The sequence below is a fragment of the Melospiza melodia genome, chromosome Z (assembly GCF_035770615.1).
Source record: "Melospiza melodia melodia isolate bMelMel2 chromosome Z, bMelMel2.pri, whole genome shotgun sequence".
Lineage (NCBI taxonomy): Eukaryota > Metazoa > Chordata > Aves > Passeriformes > Passerellidae > Melospiza > Melospiza melodia.
Window position 1 is genome coordinate 8,733,000 of NC_086226.1, and position 23,293 is coordinate 8,756,292.

Consider the following 23,293-nt stretch of genomic DNA (forward strand, 5'->3'; position numbering starts at 1 on the left):
GCTGGTGCCTGAGCATCCTGGGGGAGCCAGGCAGGATGCCCACAGGCAGCCTCCATGCTGGTCCCATCAGTGGCCTGGTGTCACGTGTGATCCCACATCAGTGTCATGTGTGATCCCACTCCCAGTGGTCCAGATCACCCATGGTTGCCAAGTTCTTCCCTGTTTGGGATGCTGGGGAAAAAGCTGCCAGGTATTAGGGCAGAGAGCTGTGAAAATTGTGTGATCCAAATGGTGTTGCCATTCTTACCCCTCAGAGTGTCCCTAAAGGAGAGGTTTGGTGTTTGTGCTGGAAGCAGAGTCATGGGAATTAGGATTGGAGGAGAAATTGAAATGTCCCATTCTCTTGTCTCCATCCTTAGTCAGGATAAAGCTGTCCTATAGTCAAGTCCCCCCAGCCCTTAGCTAATACTCTCCTAAAAGCCCTATTCCTTCTTTTGCACCTGTTCACTGCCCCACCAGGACAGCAGTGTGGGACAGGGAGCAGCAGGCCCTGTGGGCTGGGGTGTCCATGTCTCAGGCTGTGCCACAGGGATGCTTCCCAACCATGTCCAAACCCAAAGCAGAGAAACTTCCCTGACTGCAGAGGGTGGGCATGCACTGAGCAATCCAGTGCCAAACACTGCCAAGCAAAGCAGGGAGCTTTCTTCACCATCCAAAGCTGGATTACAGCTGGTGCTGTGACATCCTCAAAGAAGAGGAAAAATAGGAGAGAATGGAGTTCATGAATACGCTGGAAAACAATTTTCTGGTTGCGAGTGGCAATTACTGAACCTGAAAAACAAGTAAGTGAATAACTAAAGTGCAGCCAGTGGTTGGTCTTTGCCTTTGATGTGCTACACATCACAGCAAGGAGAAGCTGGAAGTGCTGGTGTGCAGGAAGAGGAGCTCCACTGCTCTACCAGATTTTTCTTTTGTACTCCAAATCTTGAAAAATATCTAACAAGGCACCCGGTCTGAACAGAGCAAGGAAATAACTTTGGAGTGGGACTGTCCTGCTATGTGTCTGCAGCCATGGTCCATACCTGAAGCTAGTGTTCATCAGTGCTTTGGGAATGCTGATAACAAGGGAGAGAGCTTAGAAAGGAAGTGGTGGAATTTCAATCACTTGGGTGCTTTAAATGGAAATTGTGTTTGTGGAAGATACACTCCTTAAAAATGAGGGTAACCTCCAGCCTGCATGACCCAGGACAGCAATTATGCAACATTTTCCAAGTTCCTTGCATTCCCTCCTGCAGGAGTTCAGGGCACCTTCTTGTAACATCTGTATCCCACCCAAGCCCTGCCTAGCTTCCCAAACATCTGCTCCTCCATCCAGCACACAAGGGCAGCTCCCCTGGGGAAGCACACCCAGCTGCAAGCCTCGGGCATCCCAACACCAGCACAAAGCTGGATCCCGCACAGCAGTTTGAACTCGGCCCAGGTCAGAGGAGTGGTGAGCAGAGGCCAGCACTGCCCCAGGCCAGCCCTTAGGACGGGTCTACTATTGCTGCCTCTTGCACAAGTGCCTGGAAGGGTGCAGGGTGCCTGGACACGTCTCAGCAGTGCACTGAGGGGTCACACCACCTGGCATCACCTGGCTCCAGGATGGCTCTTGGGGAAGGGGTGATGGGCTGGTGCTGATAGGAGAGGCCGTGTCCTGCACCAACCCACTCCCATGACCACTTCAGTATCCAGTGGCCTTAAAATCTCCATATTCTGCACAACTGTGAAATTCTCCTCCTCAGGATTTGGTACAGGTGCCATGCATCAGCAGCACAGACAGGGTGGTGACAGAGTGCTGAAGCAGGCAGTGGCAGGCTTAGCAGATCATTACAGCATCTGCTGCTGCTGACAACACCACCCACCCCAAGTGGAACTTCTTCTCATGCCATCCTGGTGTTAAGTGCACTGCATTGCTGCGTTTTGCTAGGCAGTTTTGCCCCAGGTTGCCTGCAGTCCTCACTGAAGCTTCAGTGTCTCTTCCAGCTTTCCTCTCTGCAGCTGCAATCCAGGACTGTGTCCCAGCATGGGGAGTGGTGGAGGTGTGGATCTAGCATCCAGTAGGTTCTCTGGGGATCTCCGCTGGCCCAATGAGCTCTCATCTGGGAGATTTTTCTGGGTTTCCCTTTGCTAGATGGAGAGTGGAAAACCTATAGCTCGGGGCAAAGCCGCTGCTTTGGCTCATTGAGAAAATGCTGAGTGGGAACATTGCACCATCTGCACACATCCTGCTAAAATGAAGAGACAGTGTCAGCCAGGACCTGTGTGATGCCTCTCCAGAAATCCCCGGGCTCTGGCTGTCAGACCCTGCCTTGTGTTTTTCCCTTAGCCTAGAGAAAAACATCATGTCTTCTGCATGGAGGTTAAAGTGCAGCCACGTAGCCCCAGTCTCATGCCCTGCTGGGGACAGAGCAACCCAAAGCCAAGGAGAAGGCAGTGCAGGGCAGGCAGCTCTCCCTCCCAGCACCATCTGAGCTGGGAGAAGACCCTCTGCTGGGGCAGACCACCCATCCAGCCTGGGCAAGCACAAAAACCCCCTGGGAATGAGTGACCTCCTTTGGTTTTGCTTCTTCGCTCCTTTCTCCATCCCCAAAGTCTCCAGAAGAAAATCCCTCCCCCAGCCGCTGGGAAGATGGTCTCTAATTGAGTGGAAAATGACTGGTACTTTCTTTTGCTGTCCTGAGCCCATGCCTTGCTGACAGTCATGCCGTGCTGGTTATTAGCAGCCAGCTGCAAAGGGTCACTCTGCATTTCATTTTCAATGATGACTGGAAAAGCTTTTCCGGCCCTCTGGCCCCCATCTCCTATTGGTAGGAGATCCGGACTGCCTTCTTCCTCATCTTGCTCCTGCAAATTGTTTTCATAATTACATCTTCTGCAAAAGTATTAATATTAATAAAGGTGAGTGTGAGGAGGTTCTGCAGAGCCCTGCGGACATCAGGCTCCAGCCTCAGAGAGGAGGAAAAGGAACTGTAGGGAAGAGGACCTGGAGGCAGAGGAAGATGCCAGGGAGGAGTGAGGTGGTGTGTAAGGAGCTGCCACCTCCTTCATGATGGCTGGAACAGCATGGGGACATTTTTGGCTGACTAGGACACAACCACACCTTCCTCACTTATGTTTCAGCCCAAGAGGTGTTTTTTGCACTCCCCAGGAAAGCCAGGACAGCACCACCATGCAGCAACATCCGCATCCTGCCTCAGCACCTTTCTCCTCATACGATCCTGGGGAAAAATATGAGAAGATGCGCAGCATTAAAATGAGGAAGGCAGCCTTCGATGGAGCCTTGCAGGTGTGGGTACCTTCATCAAATGTGCTGCCCATGCCTTGTGTGACCTTGAGAAGGTCATCTGATCCTTCCAGTTCCAGCTCTGGGCTGATGAAGATGCAGAGCATCTCGGAGAGGCTGCATGATGCCCATGTCTGTATGAAATTCAGAGTCTTTGAACACAGGTATACAGTTGCCTAAGCAGAAGGTCAGTTCAATTCATACTACTTAGGAAGGCAGAATTAAATTACCTAGACTGACATTTGGCTAAGACATGGAGTTTAATATCCCTCTGCTCATGGAAAATGCCAGGGGATATTTAATGGCCGCAAGGGATCCATTTTAGTGCTTGTTGGAGAGACGGGATGGGCGACGGGCCGCTCCATGCCACAGGGTCTCAGCTGCCTTTCTGAACCACCAGATTCATTTTGAGACATGTCTGACAACAGCCAGGGGCGATGGATAGCTGAAGACTCACAGTTAACAGGCGTGAGCGTGCAGCGCCTTAAGGAGAAGCTGCTCCCTGATGCTCTTCTTCCACTTCAAGCCCTGTCTTAGACACAGCAGCCAAAAACCAAGAGGGAAGAGCTGTGAGTAGCCTCCTGGCCAAGTTGCCTTCCCAGGAATGTCTGATGATGCTCCCTTAGCTCTGCAGGATAATATTACATCTGGTTTTATAGCCGCTTAACCAGTACTCAGCCTAATGCCCATCATCCATTATTATTATTACTATTACTGCTTTTATTACGTTACTGCCTGCAGGCCCTCAGTGAGGACAGGGCTCTATTATGCTGGCTGATGTACAGCCAGACAGCCCCTGCCTCACCATGTGCAGGCTGAATGGAGGCAGACAAAGGCTGGGGAAGGAGGTGCACTCGTCCCTGTCTGCAGGGTATAAAGGACTCCTTCAAGGTCATACAGAAATCAGAAAGCTGGACACAGCCTGTCTCCCCTCACTCCTCAGCTGCCCCCGTGGGACCAGTCCAGGTGTTTCCTGTGATGAGCACAGCAGGATGAGGTCTGTCCTAAGAGATATAGGTTTGTCCTCTCTGGACTGGCTGCCAGAGGTATAGGCCCCTCTCCTGGCTGTTGTGTCCCTGCTGCCTTGGAAGGACATGGCAGGAACAGTTTTGGCTTTGTGACTTTGGAGGGATTGGCCCTGCTGTGCTCTTTAGCCTGGGCTGGAATCCTGGGGATGGAGGGACACATGAGGAGGTACCAGGGACTTTTGGTTTTCCTGTTTATCTGCTGAGCTGTTTGAATAGCAGCTGGGAACATGAAACTGCAGCCAGGGCAGCCTTCCTCTGTGCACCAGCACCAGTGTCCAACTCACAGGAGAGAGGCTAGGCATCACATCCCTGCAAAATGGGCAGGTGACTCCCACCTCAGCCTCAGGGCACTTTTTTTCCTGACTTCCTTTAGCAGTCACAGTAATATTTCTCATTGCTGCCCAAGCACATTTGCTATGCCCAACTGAATTTAATAATGCCTTCAGGCTGGCATGCTGAAAACCAGGGCCAGGCCCCCTGCATTACCCCAGGGAGTATCCATTGCATCCATCCCTAGCCCGGCACTTTCCTTCCCACCTCCTCGCTGCAGAGCTGCAGTTCACAGTCATCTGCATTCGTTCAGCCAAACAGACTTTTGTTTTGCAAACCCATCCTACTGAGCCAACGCTGGATTTATACTTTTCTGTATGTGTTTGGACTCCAAGTCCCTGTCGATGGAAGCTGATGTCCAGCCCCAGCCCTGGGATTCGGAGTGAGCAGAGGAATTGCAGAGCCATCTGGAGTAGCTCAGCACAGCACAGCCCCAGAGAAGCGTTCCTGCTGCCGAGGATAAAGCTGTAAATGGAAAATTGCACCCTGTCCTGCCACAGAGAGGAGCCTGTGGGAGCTGGGAGGGGGCACTGGGCACTGTGGTCAGGCTCACCAGCTGGCCAGCCATTGCCAGAGTCTCTGGGAGCAGCCTCTGAGCCTGAAATGACATTGGGAAGGAGGAAGCTGTCCAGCCCTGCTGGCACTCACTGTGACAGAGGGAAGGTGGTGAAAGCCAGGTGGTGGTGAAGATGATGGTGATGATGGCACACACACAGCAGGGTGTGTGCCTGGGTGCTGAGCAAGAGGAGGCTGGGGAGACAGAGGTAGTGGTGGGCCATGTCTCAGGGGAAGCAGGTCCCACTGAGGTAGCTGGGCTGTGGCTTCACTTCAGCACCCTCTCTGCCTCACCTGCAGACAAGGAAGTGAGTTCCCAAAGCACCACAGGCTGGTTTCTCCTGAGAGGGGCAAGCAGAGGCAGTGCAGGGACAGTTGCTGCAATGCCACCATCATTCTGGAGCAGGGGTGGCAGCAAGCAGCTCACACGTGACTGCACTTGCCCCAGACTGGCCAGGCATCAGCACCTGGTCCCATTTGAGTGAGGGAAAGATGCCTTTCACACATTGGGCAGGGCTGCAGGCAGGCTCGGGTAATGAGGGAGCAGCTCACTCACTACCACCTCCTTCCTCTCTCAGGGTAAGCAAACCCCTGTGAGGGCATCACTGCCCACCCACAGCAGGTGGGACAGCATGGAGAGGACCTGACTGCAGGGCAGGAGCTCTGCCAGGCAGAAGGGGGCTGCCCGCAGCCCCACCATCCCTCCCCCCATCCTGGGGAGGGGGGTTTGATGCTGACATCTTGACAGGCTTCTGCTCAAGGCGGTCAGAGCCCGGGGACCATTGTTCAATCCAGAAATTTTCAGGTCAGGAGGGATCCACTTGCCTGCGTGTGGACTTGGAAGGGGCTTAAGCGCCTTCCCAGGACAGGAACACTCATGTGCATTGCTATTTTTGGAGTGCACAGAGAGCCCTCATCCACCTCTGGCACAGCTGTGTGCCTAGCTCCATGTGTCCAGCTCCTTCATGACCATGATTAAAGGATAAGCATGGGCGTACACGAATTTTTTTAGCTTTGCTGTTGCAATTGGGAGTTTGAGCTGTCAGGATTTGATCAAACCCTTGGCAAGGAGCACAGACTGCTCTGCAACAGGCAGCGACATCCATCACAGTCTGTCTGGGATGAGCTTCCGGCACTCTGGAAGTAGCTGCAACATCAAAGCACGTTGCATAGCTCACAGCCAATTAATATTCACCTGAAATACATGGCAGGTAGCAAGAAAATATTCCCATATCCCAAAAGCAGAGCAGGGCAGAGAGAGAGAGAGAGAGCTGGGTTGGAAGGTGACCAGGGCAGGCCTTCTCTTTTAGTAAATACAATGTGCCAATGCTTTGAATCCTCAAAACCCCAGCCCTGAGCCCAGGGCCCAAACTCTGCCACATTATTGTGAGGCTTGAATGTGTGTCAGACTCACAGAAATCACAACTCACAGCAGTTGCAAGGAAAGTGCAAGATTTTGGCTTGGTGGGCTCCTCATCCTGATCCAATTAGCCCTGTGTAGGAGGGACGCTCTCTGCCCTGGCCCGGTTGTTTCCATGTGTCTCCAGTGCTGTCACCTCCTTGGTGGTGGTATTTTGAGCCAGGAAAGCCATAAGCTGACCTGGACAGCAAAAAGTGATTTGCATCTAATTAGTTTGGGGAAAGGATGCATGTTGGCTGCTTCTCTTGGAAAGCACGTGGTGCAAAGCCAGCCAGCTTTGCCAGGGGGTGTAAAGGGAGAAAGCCACATGCAAAGCTTTGCCAATCCTCCTCTTTTCTTCTCTTACAGTAAAACCAGACCCTCCGGAGAGTGTGGTGGCCAAACCTGTGCCAAATAACCCTCGAAGACTGGAGGTGTCATGGCAAAACCCCTCATCGTGGCCTGACCCTGAGTCCTTCCCACTGAAGTTCTTCCTGCGGTACCGGCCCCTCATCCTGGACCAGTGGCAACACGTGAGTGACCCTGCACTGCCTGGCATGTGAGGGACAGGGGCGACCTGGTGACTGGGAACAAGCTGCATGGCAAAAAAGTGTTCAGGGACAAAAAATATGTATATTTACTGCTCAGGCAACCTGGAGCCTGTTCCTCTCCTTCTCTTTCTCATTGCTTTTCTCTTCCTCTCCACCTTTTTTGTGGCTCACACTCTGCCTACAAATGGCTCTGCAGCCTCTCCCTGCTCCGCATTTTCATCCATGGCCCCTATCTACTTTCCATACATATGTTCTATATAAAACTTGCCAACGAGATGTAAAAGGCATTTAAAGTATAAATGTCACCACATTTAAATGTGCCTCTGCCACATTTAGATTTTGAACTGGAGATAAAATACCGCTCACCATAACTCAGAGCACAGTCACCGAGCAATTTCTGAGATGTTATCGTATTTCTTACTTTTATTTCTTGTTTCTTTAAAAAAAATAGTCAGTGAAATCCTTGGTAGCCTGGAGGACCGATTTCATTTGTTACTGCAGGAAGATAACAAACGGGTTTTTCTTTTTTTTTTTTTTTAAACCTCTGTGTGCTGCTTTTATGCTCAAGTTGGGTAGGAATGCATTCTGTGGCTGGAGAGGAGATGCTGCTGCTCTGGCATAGCTCATCCAGCATCCCTTCTATGCCCAAGCTGGGCCAGTTGAAAGCCAGTTAGGTGCTTTGCTTGATAAAGGATTTTGCTAAAAAAACCAAAAGTGAAATAAGAGGCAGGACTGTGTCCCTGGGCACCTGCATCAAAGAGCCAAGTGGGATTTTCTTCCAGCCAGCACTTCCTGGGGAGAGGAATGTTGGAAGAGTGGATGGGATGCTTCGCTCGTGGCTCTGCGAAGTGTCTGGGTGACTTTTTCCTTTTGCTTGGATTTTTTGTTGAGGCAGCACCACAGGTTGTGTTTCAAATTGCAGAATTTGCTGATGGCTCTGAAAATAAGAGGGTTTTCCTGCTTGCTGATGGCTCTGAAAATAAGAGGGGTTTCCTGCTTGCCTCTTTGCCCTTTGCTTCTCTCCTAGTAGTGGGAGAGCATCTGTGGAGCATCCAGAGGGGTTAGAAAGCATTGGTAGAGACTGGCTATTAGTTTTTTGTAGGTATTTTTTTTCATCTGGGGAAGGAATGCTCAAACTGTAGAATCTGTGTAAAAAGGGGAAAATTTAGTGGGACCTGCCAAACACAACACTGTTTTTTTCCCAAGGTGTGCCACTGTTGTGGAAAAAGCTCATGGTTTTACCCTGCCACAGCCAAATATCCTGGTTTGCACCCAAAAATGATGGGGTAGCCACTGAGCTACCTCCTACCTCAACACCCTCGGAGTGGCTGGTCCCTCCATCACTGGGTGTGGGGTACCATAATTGCAGAGTCAAGCCAGTCCCCTCTGGCAGAGCCCTGAGGGGATGCTGTGGCCTCTCCATCAGTGCCCTCAGGCAGGCAGCGACAGTGGGAAATACATGGAGGTGTTGGTGACACTGGTGGCAGGGCCATCCTTGTGGGTAAAGGCAGGTTTTGGGCAGTAAAAATGTAACTTCTTCTATGTAAAAGCACCCTGAGGTGCAGAGAGATCCTCTCCTGGTGGGTACAAGGATGGCTGGGAAGGGTTTCATTTCCCAGCACTTCGGGAAGGTGCAACAGTCCTGGGTGCAGCTTTTAATCAATATCCTCTTGCAAAAGACATGTTCCTCATCACTGACTGATGGAGAAGACTGTTTGGGGAATAATTTGCTCAGTGAGCAAGTGCAAGCATTCAGTGAGTGAGGTGCCAGCCTTGTTTTCCGACTCCCTACCCTGCTGGCTGGTTAATGAAAAATTTGATTTGTGGATGATTTGAGGAAAACTGCCACTATTCATCAGATGAATTATTTGCAAAGCCTAATTCAATCGTTTCCCAAACACCAGGGAAAGGCAGTGCTGCAGCAGCTGGAGCTGCTCTGACCCCAGACCCCACTGGTACATTCAACCTGCTTAGCCCAGCTGAGCACCCTGCAAATGCAGGTGTTTGTACCCAAAATTAACCCCACCGATGCCGTCATGCTGGGAGCATGCCCAAACCTCCCTGCACTCTTTGTTTGCCTTCTTATTATTTTGGAGAGTGTCCCTGTCCCCCCAAATTGAGACAGAAGAGGGAAGGACGCAGTTTGGTAGGTCCAAGTCTTGCTCATGTGTCCCTCTTGCCCTGCAGTGCAGTGTTGGGTCTCAGCTCAAAGGGATGAGTGCCCTGAGAAAGGATGAGGTGGTCACACATGTGATGCTTGCATGGAGGTGTCTTAATTCTCGTGGAGTTGCAGGTCTCTTGCCATGAGCTGCCCCTCACCTTGGCTCTTGCTGTCCCCACTGGCAGCTGGCACGGAGAAATCCTTGCTTTTTTATAACCTGCACGCTGACAATGGGGCAGCTTGGAGCTCAGTAGGGAGAGGAGATGTCCCTGCCAGCAAACAGCAGTTGGGTAACCCCATGTTCTGGCACGTCCCTGTCTGCCCAGGGTCCACAGGCTGAGCCCTGTCCCTGCCTCCTCATGGCAGCCCACCTCTGCTCTGGGCTTTTAGCATGTACTTGGCAGCACTGTGGGAAGGATGCTCCCACAAAGGAGCATCCAAGGCTGCCCAGAGACAGAATATCCATGCAGGCCCTGCTCACACGTGGTGTTTCTTGGCAGAAGAAGCAGCTCCTCTTTCACCTCTCCACCTCCCGTTATCTTCGCAGGGTCTGATTTATGCACAGCACCTGGGCAGGCAGGACCCAATGAGCACTAATAGGATCAGATGGATGTCGAGCTGTCGAATACCATAGGGCCTGATTCAATCAGCGTCTGCTTTCTTCCAGGCTCTTCCTTTCAGGATTTTAATAATGCCAGGGCTTGGCACCAGAAGATGAAGCCATCCGTGGCGGGAGCAGTGGATCTTATCGAGACTGCCACAGTGTGAGCTGGCCAGAAATGCAGTTTGCCTGCTCCAGAGAAAACCCAGTGGTGCCTGGCCCAAGCACCCACGCCGTGAAGCAATCTCTGGGCTGACCCAGCAGTGGGGAGAACACCCTTGTCACCTGCCCAGCGCTTTGCAAATTGGATTTGAGCCCCAGCATGCCATTTGCAGTCCCTTTCCCCTGCTCAGCAGCATCTTTCCACTTAGCAGCTCTCATGTTGCAGTTTGCTCTGAGAATTACAGTGATGTGCTCTGGGAATTACTATCATGGAGGGATGATGATGATGAGTTCTCACATGGGCATACAGTGAAACGTGCCAGATTGCACAGCAGCTCCCTTGAACCTGGGCACAAGCATTTCATAGCTGTTGGGGATGCAGCCATGTCACATCGTGCCACATCATGTGGCCAAAAGCTCCCCTCCACCCCACCAGCACTGAGCTCACTCTGAAACTCAAGCAACTTTAAGATCACACTCCTCCCTTTCTGGAAGAGGGGCTAGTGGTTTCTCTGCTGCCAGAAGAGAGATGGATATTTGTAGCCTAAACAGGTTTTTTATTCTCTCCTTTTGGCAAAATCTCCCCTTCTGTCTCCTAAATATAAAACATTAAATGTTTAGGGTATCCTTTATTTTTCTCCCGCTTTTAAGTTTGTAATTCAAGCCAGATTAGCGTGGTTTCCTCTTCTGTTTTATAGCCCCATCCTGGCCCCAAGCGAGCTCTCCTAATGCTCTCAGATGTTCCTCTAATGGCTTACCTAGGCTGGAACTGGATACCCTTTCCTAATGGATCGCTAATAGCCTGTTTCTGGTTTTACAGGCTCCCTCAGTTAACTCGCAGCAGCAGCAGCAGCAGCAGCAGCAGCAGCAGCAGCAGTGCTCGCACATGCGATCTCCCTGCGCGCACATCTGCACGCTCAGCCCTGCGCAGCCGGGTGGCCTGACACCATCCCGGGCATCTCTGGGGAGCCACGGGCAGGCCTTGCGCCCAATTCACTCCCTTCCCGTGGCGTTTCGTGGAGCTGCGTCCCCGCTTCTCGCAGTTTTTGGAGGGAGATCACGTGCGCTGAGCGCTTGCCAGCTGGATGCACATCCCAGGAATGTGGCAGGGCTCAAGACGGTATTTCTTGTGCAGCGTCAGAGCTGGTGGCCAGACCGAGGGAGGATTTCCTACTGTGGGTTGCCAGCAATTTGCAGATGCCGTCCTGAAGTCTAATTGAACCCATTGGCCGCGCTGACAACATGAAATGTTAACGAACCGTGAGGCGGGCTGCACCTCAGATCTTGAGATTTGCAGGAAAAGGTCATGAGATATTTAAAGCTAATAATGTGGTTGAGTTCTCTCCTTCCTCTTCTGCGTTGGAAGCATTAGGGCCATGTTCGTGAGCATTTGCAAAGGCTGGAAGCGTCCTTCTCTGGAAGTGCAAGCTGAAGTGCTCCCACTATCACAGGATTTTAGGAGCTGGGGCAAAAACAAACCCAAAAACCCCACGCAGACATCTGTGCCTGCTCTGATGCAGTTAAATGATGGGGTCTTGGGGACAGGAATGAAAAGTTTGTGGGCATTGCCGAATACTTAGTGTTGGGTTTGTTGGTGCAAGGATGGCATTGTCCCCTAGACTGACCTCCCTCGTCCCTGTTGGAAGTGGCTGCCGGAGTGGGCTCAGGCTTGTCTCCCAGGCAAAGCGACATTTTTTTCATCAGAGAGGTGAATTTTACATGCTGTCTCTGGAAGTTCCTGCCTTGGAGCAGCCTGAAACAGCCTGAAAGTGTGAGCTAATGCATATATCCTATCTCTGATGGGCAAGGAGAGGGATGGAGCAAGCTGGGTAGGAAAGCAATTAGTGCCACTGCCTGCCACAGCAGCGTCCCCGCCGGCCCGGTGGCAATGTCACTTTGCAGCAGGAGTGCCTCCTTGTGTCCATTTGCATCCCCCTGTGCCTCTGCTGCTTTGCCTGCACTCCCCCTCTTTGCAAGGCAATCTTGGCAGGGAGGTCACCCTGAGCAAGCTGGGTTACAACTTCACGCCTGGTAGCTTTTATTGCAGCATTTCTCTCCCTTTCCCTCCCAGCTGCAAAGTCAGTGATTAAAAAAGAAGGGGGGGGGGGGGGGGGAGAAATCCAAAGAATTAATAAGTGGGAGCAAAATATTTAGGCTGTAATAGTGTCACTTGCAGCTCAGCATGGGGCAGGCAGGGCTGGAGCAGAGATTTTCTCACAGGAGGACAGGGGTGGGAAATGCCCAGAAATCACTTTTTCTGGTACAGAGCAGGTTCAGGACCCTTGGCTGGCATTGCCTGGGTGCTCTCAGCACCCTTGGAAGCTGCTGGTGACCTAAAAGCACTGAGCACCTGACAGCTGTGAAGGTCCCACAGTGCAGCAGAGCACTCACACATGCATGTCCTCACCTGCAGGCTCACACAGGTGGGAAGGTGCTGGCAAGCCTAACTTTCCATGCCCACATGCAGACCACACTGGGCAGGTGTCTGTGCTCTGCCATGGCCTTGCACAAGCTGCTGTCAGCCATATCAGCATGGTGAAGGCATCTGCAGGCAGCCTATACCAGTGCCAGCCAGGCTAGAGCTGCTGCTGAGTGCCCTCAGCAATCCTCATCCCATCTTCCCCAGAGCCACGAGCAAAAGTGACTTCTGACAGTTGTCACTTGGCAGGACGGGGCCAGCACATCTGGAGAAAGTTTCCTGTTAGCTTGTCTTCCTGTAACAGCCCCTGCTTTCAAAGATGGTCTTTATTTTGAGCCAGAAGGGATCTGTTCAGCTGCATCTGGTGTGGCACAGCCCAGGCTACAGAGGAGCCCTGTCATAGCTCATCCTCCAAAACCCTCCAAAACAGCAGGGCTGGGCTCTGTGCAGCACCACAGCTGACAGCAGAAAGCACAGCTCAGACCCTGCTAAAGTGGCTCTTCCACTACCCAGCTGGCAGAGAATAGGAGGAGGTCATTCATTTTTCCCAACCTTCAGTGATCCCAGAGTCCAGGTAGGAAGTTTTATCTGGGGTTATACTGACTGATTCTTGCAGCTCTGCAGAAGGAGGAGGTATCTGGGGGTATCTTTGTTAGTGATCACTGTCATTCATATTTGCTCTCCAGGCATGGCTTTCAAAGGGAAAAAGCAAAACATTTCTTTTCCACGTGGCAACATCTTTTCTCAAGCTGCACTGGCCATTTGCAGTGACCCTCCTGAGCTTCCCAGTGGCAGGGGAGTTTGCTTAAGATTACTCCTGTTTTTGGTTTACCTTGTTCCCCAGGACAGGTGGAAGTCCTGCTGGGATCTCCCTTCAATTGCAGGTCCTGAAGGCACCTGAAACAGCAGTTGTTTGTGTGGCTGAGTCCCTGCACAGCTCATTGCAGCCCAGTGGCAGGATCTGGCCCTTGCCATGGGAAAAGTGGCTGTGAAATAGAGCTCACTGTGTGTCCCATCCCTCACTCAGTTCCCCCATCAACCAGTATAACTAGAGTCGCATCCAGAGGAGGAGTTGCAAGGATGCCAGATGTTTGGTAGTGCCAGGTTGTGCTCTTAGAAGGGGGTTTTTTCCACGAGTGCTGTGGGTAGCAAAGGCTGTGTGAGCACACCAGCTTCACCTTACAATAGCTAGGGAGAGTGCTCCTTTTATTGTGGGGAAGGCAGACTCATCTGAGCTGGATACAGCACCTGGGACAGGTGTGACACACACAGAGTCAGTGCATCCCTGCCTTGGGACAGAGGGGTGCCATCCTCATCCCCATACTGCCAGTGGAGCACTCCCTTCCCACTGCAGGAGCTGAACTGGACAGCAGGAGCTGTCAAGGAATGGGAAACAGAGCCACTGCCACCATGGGGGAGCCAGCAAACACATTTTCATGTGGGATGCAGAAAAGGAGGCATCTGATCCCCCCTTCTCTCCCTGCACTTCCTTTCAACACACACCAGCCCCCAGCCCACCTGTCGGGGCAGAGGAGGGTGTAGTTCTCTTCCCTGCCTCCCTTCCCATCCCCTTCCAAAAGCCATCTGGGCTTCATACCTGCCCATGCATCGCCCTGTTCACCACTAATTGCTGCCTGGTCACCCTGGAGCAGGAGCAGAGCCTGGGTGGGAACTAAGCCCAGTGCCCTTTTTCACTGCCAGGGCAGCCTGGCAGGGCGGGCTGGGGGCCTTGGGAGCAGGATGAGGGGGGCTCAGAGGGGATAATGGCTTCCCTAACTCCTGCTGTGCTGAGCACTGAGACAGGGACAGCAGTGTGGAAGGAGGGCAGGCATGGGTGTTGGAGTGTGTATGGCTGCTGTGGCTGTCCCCAGGCCCCCAGCCTGTGCAGGGGAGACCAGCATGGACAGGGGAAAGCCAAGTGGCAGGCAGTCCTGCCCTCAGCCTGCCCTAAGGGTCTGTCTCCATCCCATCAATGTGGTGCTGGCCCTTGTGCTCATCCTGGCACTTGGGGCTGTGGGTAGGCACTCAGCAGCTCTGTAATCTTTCCAGGCAGGAATGTGGGGGTATGTGACCATGGCAGGGAATGAGATCCCAGCCCACGCTGTCCTCAGCAAGCTGTCATCTGAATTACTTAGGTTCAAGGGCTTTTTTGCTTTTTTTTCGTTTCTCTCTCCTCTCTCTTTCTCTCCTCTCTCTCTCTGTCTTTTATTTTTCTTTCTTCTCTCTTTTTTTTTTTTTTTTTTATTTTTTTGCAATGCTAATGGCTCTGCATTGCACTGGCTACTGATCCCTCATTAATCTGGGCAGCACTTCACAGCCAGTCAGAGTGACTTTTGGCAGGTGCACAAAGGCAGGCAGCGACACACAAACCCCCACCCTGGCCAAAAAAATTACCATGCACAGCCTTCCTCCAACTTTTGTCTCTGTGTGGCGAGGACATGGATTAAGGAATTTCTCCCTCTGCCTTTGATGCTGTGTGTCCACCCGTCCCCCCACAGCCTCCTCAGTGTGTCTTCCCCCAGCTCTGTCTCTCTCTGTGCTTTCCCATTTGTGGTGGCACTTCTGTGTTGGGTCATGGGCACCCACCCGGTGGCTTTCTCCCCACCATGACAAATGCTGGATGTATCCAGCAAATGTGGCTGCCCAGCTCAGAAGTTCTGCATACAGAGGCTGTTTGTGTGGGAAGAGATGGGTGATACCATCCATGCTTTCTCTCTTTAACTGCTGTGCAAAGCAGAGCTTAGGGCAACATCCTCCCAGGTCCTACAAGGAAGGTCTGGGTCCTTGGGGGACATCCCCCTGCCGAGTCAAGGCACAGATTTAACCCCATGGTGCCTGTGACACCCCACCTACAAACACTCTCAGCTGCTGGTTGGTTGTGGGTGGGAAGAGGCAGGAATTGCTCCCAAGGGAAAGCTGGGAGGAATCTTGGGATGGGGAAAATGCTCCTGATGGGAAAGCAGCCTGGGCAGGTCACCAGGACCTTAGTAGGGCTGACCTGCCTGCAGCCTGCTTGGTGCAGGTCCCAGGGAGGAGTCAGGGGTTCGGAGCATGCTGGAAGTCCTGGACAGAGTCATACACCAGCTGGATAAGCCCAGCATCCTTCAGACCCCTGTCCCCATTCTCCAATTCCAAGCCATACCCCAGCACTGAGCAAGTCAAGTCAGCAGGGCAGCTCACACTGTGAGGTTTCATTTCATTTAATTATCATTAGGAGTTAATTTAACTTGATTCCCTTGGCGTTGCCATCCACACTGGTGGGTGCCACCAAAGAGCCCCCAAGGTCTGGGTGGCACAGAGAGCCTCACTGTGCCACTACACTGCAGGGAGGTGCCCTGCCTAGCACACCTGATGATTCACAACCTGCTGGGTCCCCTGCCTACCCACCCCAAGGCGCCTGGGCTCCCAGTGGAGTCAATCCTGCATCCAGATGGGGGGCTCAGGTCGGGTGGCAGAAGCAGCTGGGATTGCAGAACCCAAGGGCTCTGATGTTCTGGACAGAAGGCTGGAAGTGGGAATAGGAAAGGAAAGGCTTTCACTTGGAGCAAGAAAGCAAAAATTCCCCTCCTCCTGTAAGGAATTCCCCAGAGTGACAGTAAAAGCCTGGAGGGGGCTGCAGCTTTCATGCCACAGGGATTGCATCTGTGCTGGGCTGTCACATGTGCTGCACAGAAGGGACTGGAGAAGGCCTGGTTCTTTCTCAGGGTGGGTTCCTGCTTTTAAGGTACTCCTGCAAGCTGTGGGGTGATGGTAGTGCCCATCTGGTGTGCACACATCCCTTGTGTGTGTACAGCCACGCTGCCAGGGCAGCCTCATCCCACAGGTGCCCAGGTACCTCCTGGGCACCCCAATGGTGCAGCCCTCCCTTTCTCCCCTCCTCCCTTCCTGACCAGGCAAAAGTTTGGATCTTCCTCCTGCAATTGAGCTGTTGGTGCTGCCCAGGGCAGCATGATTCTGTGCCTGACCTTCTCCTGGCTGGCTGGGGACGTGTGGAGGAGCCCACACGTGTAGCACCATGGAGCTGCCCCCACCCATGACATGATGCTCAAGCCCCTGGCTGTGCTCTGGTGCTCACAGCTGGGCTGTGTCAGTCCCACACCACCCCTCATCCTGCAGCATCTTTATTAGGAATGTGTCTGGGCAAGAGACGCCCTGTGTGCCCCCCAAACCACGCACAGCAGCAGCACAGGGGGGTACTCAAGTGGGCAGCATGTTGGTTCCTTGGTCTCAGAGATGGACTGGAGTGCAATATCCCACTCAGCCTCTCCAGATAGTCCTGCCCTGGTCCCTTGGGTGCTGAACCCTCCTCTATCAGGCATGTGTGTTTGCTCACTGGGGTTGGTGCCAGCAGGGTGCATTTCTGCTGAGCACCTGCATCCCTCTGTCCTGGAGCCAAGCTCCAGATGGATCAGAGATCCCTCAGAAGGTTAAATGGGGTTAAACCATTGCACTTTGCAGCACAAAGGACAGCAGGGTCTTCTACGGCTCAGACAGCAGTGACAATGGGGCGGAGGGAATGGTTTCTAGGAAGAAACCATCGATCATAACTTGATACTTGTCCAAGGGCCCAGCTGGAGTGATGCAAGCCAAAACAACGGGATGCCATTAGGCTGGCCAGCGGTGGTGCTGGTGGGGAAGCCTGCTCCCAGCACTGGCAGCGGTGCCCTGAAAGCGCGCTGCACATCGCGGCCACTGCCTGCAATATCCAGCTCCCAGCTCTGCGCTGGCGTGTCCGAGGAGCCCGCACACACATCTGCTAGTTTCTGGTGACCTCTAGAGGAAGCTGCTCCACTCTGACGCCGTGAGTTTGGGAGTGGAACCAGGTCTTTAAACCTTTAGTGGAGTTGCAGCTGGAGCATCTCCCTCCACTTCCCTCCCTGTCCTGGGCTTGTGCCTCTGCCCACAACACCTCAGTATTTCCAAAAGTGCTGCAAAAGCCTTGTTATCATCTTTTAGGCGAGTTAAATTGCCTTACACGTCCCGGGGACCCCTCTGACTGCCCTCCTGTACCCACTGCTGCCCTCAGGTCGAGCTGTCGGATGGGACATCGCACACCATCACAGACGCTTACGCTGGCAAGGAATACATCATCCAGGTGGCAGCCAAAGACAACGACATCGGCACGTGGAGTGACTGGAGCGTGGCCGTTCATGCCACCCCCTGGACAGAGGAGCCCAAGCATCTCACCACGGAGGCCCAGATCACAGGTAAGAGCCTCCTCCCAGTACAAATAGGAGGAACACAGAACTCCGGGCTGAGGGATCTCCTCTTGCTCCATGCAAGTTTTGCCCACAGCCAAAAATAGCCCCAAAAAACTCATGGAGCTGCAGCCCTTCACGCTGCACTTTGCCCCCTCCTGTGGCCAGGTCAGAAGGTGTAACCATGGCCTGAAGGATGCTGACTCAGCTCATCTGGATCCAGCATCCTTCTCACCAGGATACTTGGGGCAGGACAATGAGGCTAGCCATTGTATTATTGTTGTTGTTGTTGTTGTTGTGGTTGTTGTTGTTGTTGTGGTTGTTGTTGCTGTTGTGGTTGTTGTTGTGGTTTTTGTGGTGGTTGTTCCGTGGAGTGTTGTCTCCCTCCAGCCCTCCCTCCCCTCTCCAGTCCTACCTCCTCCACACCCCTGACCCCTCACAATGGCTCAAAGGGATGCCAATTCAAAATAAAAGCCACCAAGTTAACACCAAGTCTCTGTTTCTAGGAAAGAGCTGGGACTCTGTCCAAATGGGTGTTATCAGCCCTCTGTTTCCCAGAAAGGATGGAGCAGACCCTGCACTGGTTTCCTTGGCTTGTGTGCAGAGAAACCCCCCTTTTCAAAACAGCACCTGGTAGAGCACCTGGATATTCAGGCAGCAGCAGGGATTTACAGCCCCCACCACCATTCCCAGGTGGATAAAGCCCCACAAGGAGCGCAGGAGCACTTTGCAGCAGTGCTACTGTCAGCGTTTTGGTTTTTGCTTCCATTCCCACCTGTGTTGTGCTAAATGCAAATGCCCCTGTCAGTGTCACCTGCCTTGTGCAGGCACACGAGTGTCCCTCACGCACACATCCCTGTGTGCCTGCTGCAGCCAGGTAGGGCTGATGTGGGACACCCCAGCTCCAACGCTGAGCCCCACTGTGACGCCTCAGTGGAGTCTGAGAGATGCTGAGACAAACTCTGTGGTGCCCGGCATCAGCCCAGACAGTCTGGCCTGGACATGCTGGGGCCATCTGGATGTGGCCAAAGCTGCCTCTGCCTGACTGCTCATCCAAGCACTCCCTGCAATCCTGCACCCTCTGCAGGCACAGACAATCCATCTGGTTCAGGACAAAGCAGGACAAACCTTGTGAGCCAGCCCAGTAGATGCAGCCTGCTGTGTGTGGCGTGTCCTGTGGGTAAGGGATGCTCTCATCTGAGCCCTAATGGCTCATTGTGACTTCCTAGCTAAGATTCCCACAGACCTGGTGCATGGAGTGGCTCAGCTGGTCAGGACGGGGATGAGAAGGATGCCCAGCTCTGCCTGGTGGCAGAAACATCTCCAAGCAGTAGGTGCACCATCACAGCCAGGGAAATCTCATGGATCACTCAATCCCTTGAATCATACCAGCCCTCTACCTCAGCCCTAGTGTGGTATAGCACTGAAAAGGGCAATTTGGAGCCAGGTCCAATCCACACCAGAGCAGGGCTGCTCCTCTGGGATGAATCCCAGGGCATCCCAGCCCTCCTCACCACCCACTCTCCTTTCTTGCAGAGACAACAAGCGCTAGCACCTCCTCTTTCATGGCACCACCCACAACCAAGATCTGTGACAAGGGGGCCGTGGTGGGCAGCGGGGCCATGGCAGTGTGTTGGACAGCTGGACTGGTCGTGGCTGCCTATAGTGTCCTCTTTATTTAGTGAGTATCTCCCAAGTCTGAGGCATGAGAGGTAGGATGTGGATGCTGGGATGGGGCAGGGATACAGGGATATGGGGTATGGGAACCCTCAGGGTTCTAATGTGGGTGGGAAGGGGATGCTCTGGCCAGAGAGTGGGTGAAGGGCATTGGAAACAAGTCATTTGGGTTTTTCTTGCAGTTTTGTAAATGCACCAAGTCTGACTGCTTTTCCAGATGGATATTTGGCTGGAGGTCTCAAAAATGGCTTTTCAAGCAAAGCTGGCAAAGTGGTCAGTCTTTGATGTCTTGTTCTCAGCAGCCCTCTCCCAACCTCTCTGCTGACATTTTTAAGAGGCAAAGAAGCCACATGGAAATCTAAGGCCTTTACTTAATGATGAAAGAAAAATTGTCCGAGATCAAAAAATTCAGATTGCATCTCAAAAATGTCCTTAATTTGGCTTAGGATGGAGCTGACATCCTGGAGAGCCACAAAAAAGCTCCTCTCCTTTATAGACCAGGGCTGCTGTCTCATGGGTGTCACACCCAAATGCCCTTTCATATTACCCAAGGACAGGGATGGATCCTGGAAGCAGCCACCTGTGTCACTTTTGGGAGATAAAGGATAAGCCACTCCTCCTTGGTGCCCAGAGATAAGATCCTTATGGGCAGGGGGTTCTTTGCTCCCCTCTGACAGTGTCATCTCGTGTGTGACACCAGGAGAGGTGGTGGCGCGCTGTCAGAGGAGGGTGGGCAGGGCCCAGCCCTGGGAGGAGGAGGAGGTGGAAATTTGGGTACCCGAGTACCTGCGGAAAAGAGGGAAAAAGGAAATTCCGCTGGGTGTGTCCCACGGGTGGCTGAGCAGAGCCGAGTTCGGAGCGAGGCCGTGACCCTTGTGCTCCCCGCTTGCAGATTCCATCCGTCCATCCACCGCCGCCCAGCGCAGCCGCCTCCCCGCCGCCCCCGCCGCCCCCGCCCCGCTCCCGGGTCGAGTCTCTTCGCTCTTCGATTTTGCACACATTGAGGACGCACCACGCTTCTCGCCGCCACTCCGGAGGAGGACAGAGCTGCTGCCGTCCCCTGGGGGGCCGCAAAATCCCTCTGCCGGCCCGGAGCGAGGAGACAGACGCCCGTCCGTGCCCCTTTCCTCCGCCGAGGGGAGCGAGCCGAGGGTCCCGCTCATACAGCTAAACCCCCCCACGCCAAAGACGTGCCCGCCGCCCCCGCGGCCGCGCACCGAGAAAAGGGGATATGAAAACGGGGGGGTGGTGAGGGGAATGATGCTCCAAGCTGTTGTACCCCCTTATGGCAAAAGGGGGTCCCCCAAGGACTGGACTCGCTCCCCTGAGCTCTCCACCGCGTGGCGAGGCTGGAGGGGTGCACGGATCGGGGCGGGGGGGGTCGGGTCTTGGTCCTCTCCGAGGGGGCGGTGGAGGGGGGACCTGGTGGCTTTCACAAGTGCGATGGGGAGCAGGGAGCTGGCGGGGTTTTAATGGGATTAAAAAAAAAAAAAAAAAAAAAAAAAGGAAGTGAAACACCGGTAAAACCCCCCTGGCCCTTGCCGAGCGCCTGGGAGAGCTGTCCCTCCACCTCCCCCTCCACAGCGCCCTGCAGGAGCCTTCGCCACCCCCAGCCCCGACCCAACATCACCCCCAAACTTTTAACCGTGTTGGATACAGGGAATCACCCCCATTGATGTCTTTGTCTCATTCTCCAACAAAAGCAGAATAGCTCTGCTGTTGCCTTTAGAGCTGGAGCCCTGCAGACCTGTGCCCCGCTGTCCCTGGCTGTCCCCAGCTGTCCCCATGCCTGCTCTGCTCTCCTCTCCTCCCCATCCTGCCCGAAGCCCTGTTTTGTAAAGACACCTCCTCTTGGCCCTGCCTGGACCCAAGTGCAGTATTTAATACCATACGTCCTAGTATTCCCACTGTTGACATGCTGTATTTGAATTTTTTATAGATGTATATATATAAAAAAAAAAGAAAAATAATCAAAAAAAAAGTAATAGAGGGGATAAAACTAAGCTCACAGAGACAACGCACACGCACACACACACACACACACGGACACACACACATACCAGGAGAGACTGTCTTCATTAAATGTTCATTTCATGATGACTGGCGGCTCTGGGTGTCATTTCCCTTCCATCTGGGGAGGGGGGTTTTGGCTGCCTTCTTCCATGCCTGGTGCTGGCTGAGTTGGGGAAGACATGGGAACAGCATTGAGAGGACACACACGCACCCTGGAGCCCGCTCTGGCGTTTGAGACCGTAGCACCATCCTCCTCGAGGGGTGGGAGACCCAAAAACTGCCCTTCAGGACATCCTGAGAAGGTGCCCAGCCTGGGGACTCCTGGTGAGGGAAAGGAGATGGTTGTCACCAGCCCATATGACACCTCTGCTGTGATGGGGAAGTGCCACATCTCCCCATTCACGAGCCCTGGAGGGTCCCCTGTGTCCCCAAGCTCTGGCTGCACCCTGACATCCCTCGGGCAGGCAGGAGGATGGAGACCTGCCTGTGCAGCCTGGAGGTGGCCTGTAGTCACAACTAATGCACTTCCCATGTCTGATTAATAATTTCATGTTAGGAAAATGTCACTGGCCCAGCTGCTCTGAATTAAACTTTTATCAGGGCAGGGCTCACAGGGACCCAGTGTGGAGGCAATGGACATTGTTGGAGTGTGTCCTTTCCCCATGTGCCTGGCTTGGGAGCACCCCCTGGAGCAGGGGTGCCATCAAGCAATGTCCAGGGGGAAAGCTCCACTTTTTAGAAAATTACCTCTCTGGTGCCCCAACTGAGAGGTAGAAAATTACCTCTCTGGTGCCCCTCTCTGGTGCTCCACTTGTTAGAAAATTATCTCTCCAGTGCTCCACTTTTTAGAAAATTACCTCTCTGGTGCCCCAACTAAGTCTCTACAGCAGGGAGGTGTGTGTGGTTGGCTGGCTGGCTGGATGGATGAATGGACACATGAGTGGGGTGGATGGACGGGTGAGTGGGTGGAAGGAAGGAAGGAAGGAGGGAAGGAAGGACAGAGGTGAAGGAGCCACAGCCTTGGCTCTGCAAAGCCTGAAGGCAGCACCAAGCTGGTCACTTGCTCCCACCAGGCACTTTCTGTGATTTGAACAATGTTGGAGCTCTATTTAGGGAAGAGCTCAGTCAGATGCAGACCTGTCTCTGGCTTGGCCATGCTGGCGGCAGCGCTGACTTGGTTCACTGGTTAATGTTCCATTACCAGACAACATGCCTCCGTCATTTATTAATGTTTCATTAGTGTTAAAAACATCTGGTAATTAATTATGCACTAATTATGGATTCACAGTGCTAAAAGCTGGGGTAATCTACCATAGCAGATGGCTCTTTGGGGCAGGGGGAAGGGACAGCTCTTAGCAGAGATGAAAATGTCAGGCCCAGCCCTTGCTAGGGGGAATCATCCCAGACAAACAGATCACCTTCATCTCCTCCCAGCATTTCCAAAGCTGGTCCAGAGGCTTGCTGTCTCAGGTTATTAAGCAGAAGAAACCGGTCCCTCTCAAGCTGTTTCAGGGACCAAGGGAGTGGTGCTTCCCCTGCTCAGGGCAGCTGTGTGAGAAGCCATCTGAGAGCAGTGGCTTTCACGCAGAGCCCCAGGCATCATCCAGCACCTGGAGCTGGTACTCGGCTTTCTGCCAGTTCTGGGATGCTGTTTGTCAGCCCTTCCGTGGTTCCTAGCCACGTTAAGCAGCAGTCCATAAAGCAAGGGGTGTCGTAAAAGCCCACTCATTAAGTGCCCCAGGAATATTATGTACAGATGTGCAGAGATGTTTCAAACTGGGGAAGGTCCCAGGGGAGCATCCCTGCCAAGCAGAAAATCCATCCACTTAGCAGTATAAATCCATACAGGAAGAAAGAGGGAATTACAATGCTCAGAGAAACCTGTGCATCACATAACCTGAAATCCAATACACTACCCGGGTGCAGTGGGTCCC

General features: G+C 53.1%; 1 protein-coding gene across 5 annotated transcripts in view; it reads left to right on the forward strand.

Moving 5' to 3' along the window:
- Positions 1 to 21,446, forward strand: part of CNTFR (ciliary neurotrophic factor receptor) — a 202,286-nt gene extending 180,840 nt beyond the window's left edge. For 4 of the 5 annotated variants that reach the window (XM_063180400.1, XM_063180402.1, XM_063180403.1 and 1 more), the window contains 4 exons: positions 6,947 to 7,110; positions 17,498 to 17,678; positions 19,206 to 19,350; positions 20,239 to 21,446. In XM_063180400.1, the coding sequence (XP_063036470.1) occupies positions 6,947 to 7,110; positions 17,498 to 17,678; positions 19,206 to 19,350; position 20,239 (491 nt within the window). In that variant the 3' untranslated portion in view covers positions 20,240 to 21,446. Of the gene's footprint in view, positions 1 to 6,946; positions 7,111 to 17,497; positions 17,679 to 19,205; positions 19,352 to 20,238 lie in introns of those variants that run through there. The other variant, XM_063180401.1, reaches the window with a different exon arrangement.
- The last annotated feature ends 1,847 nt before the right edge of the window (positions 21,447 to 23,293 follow it).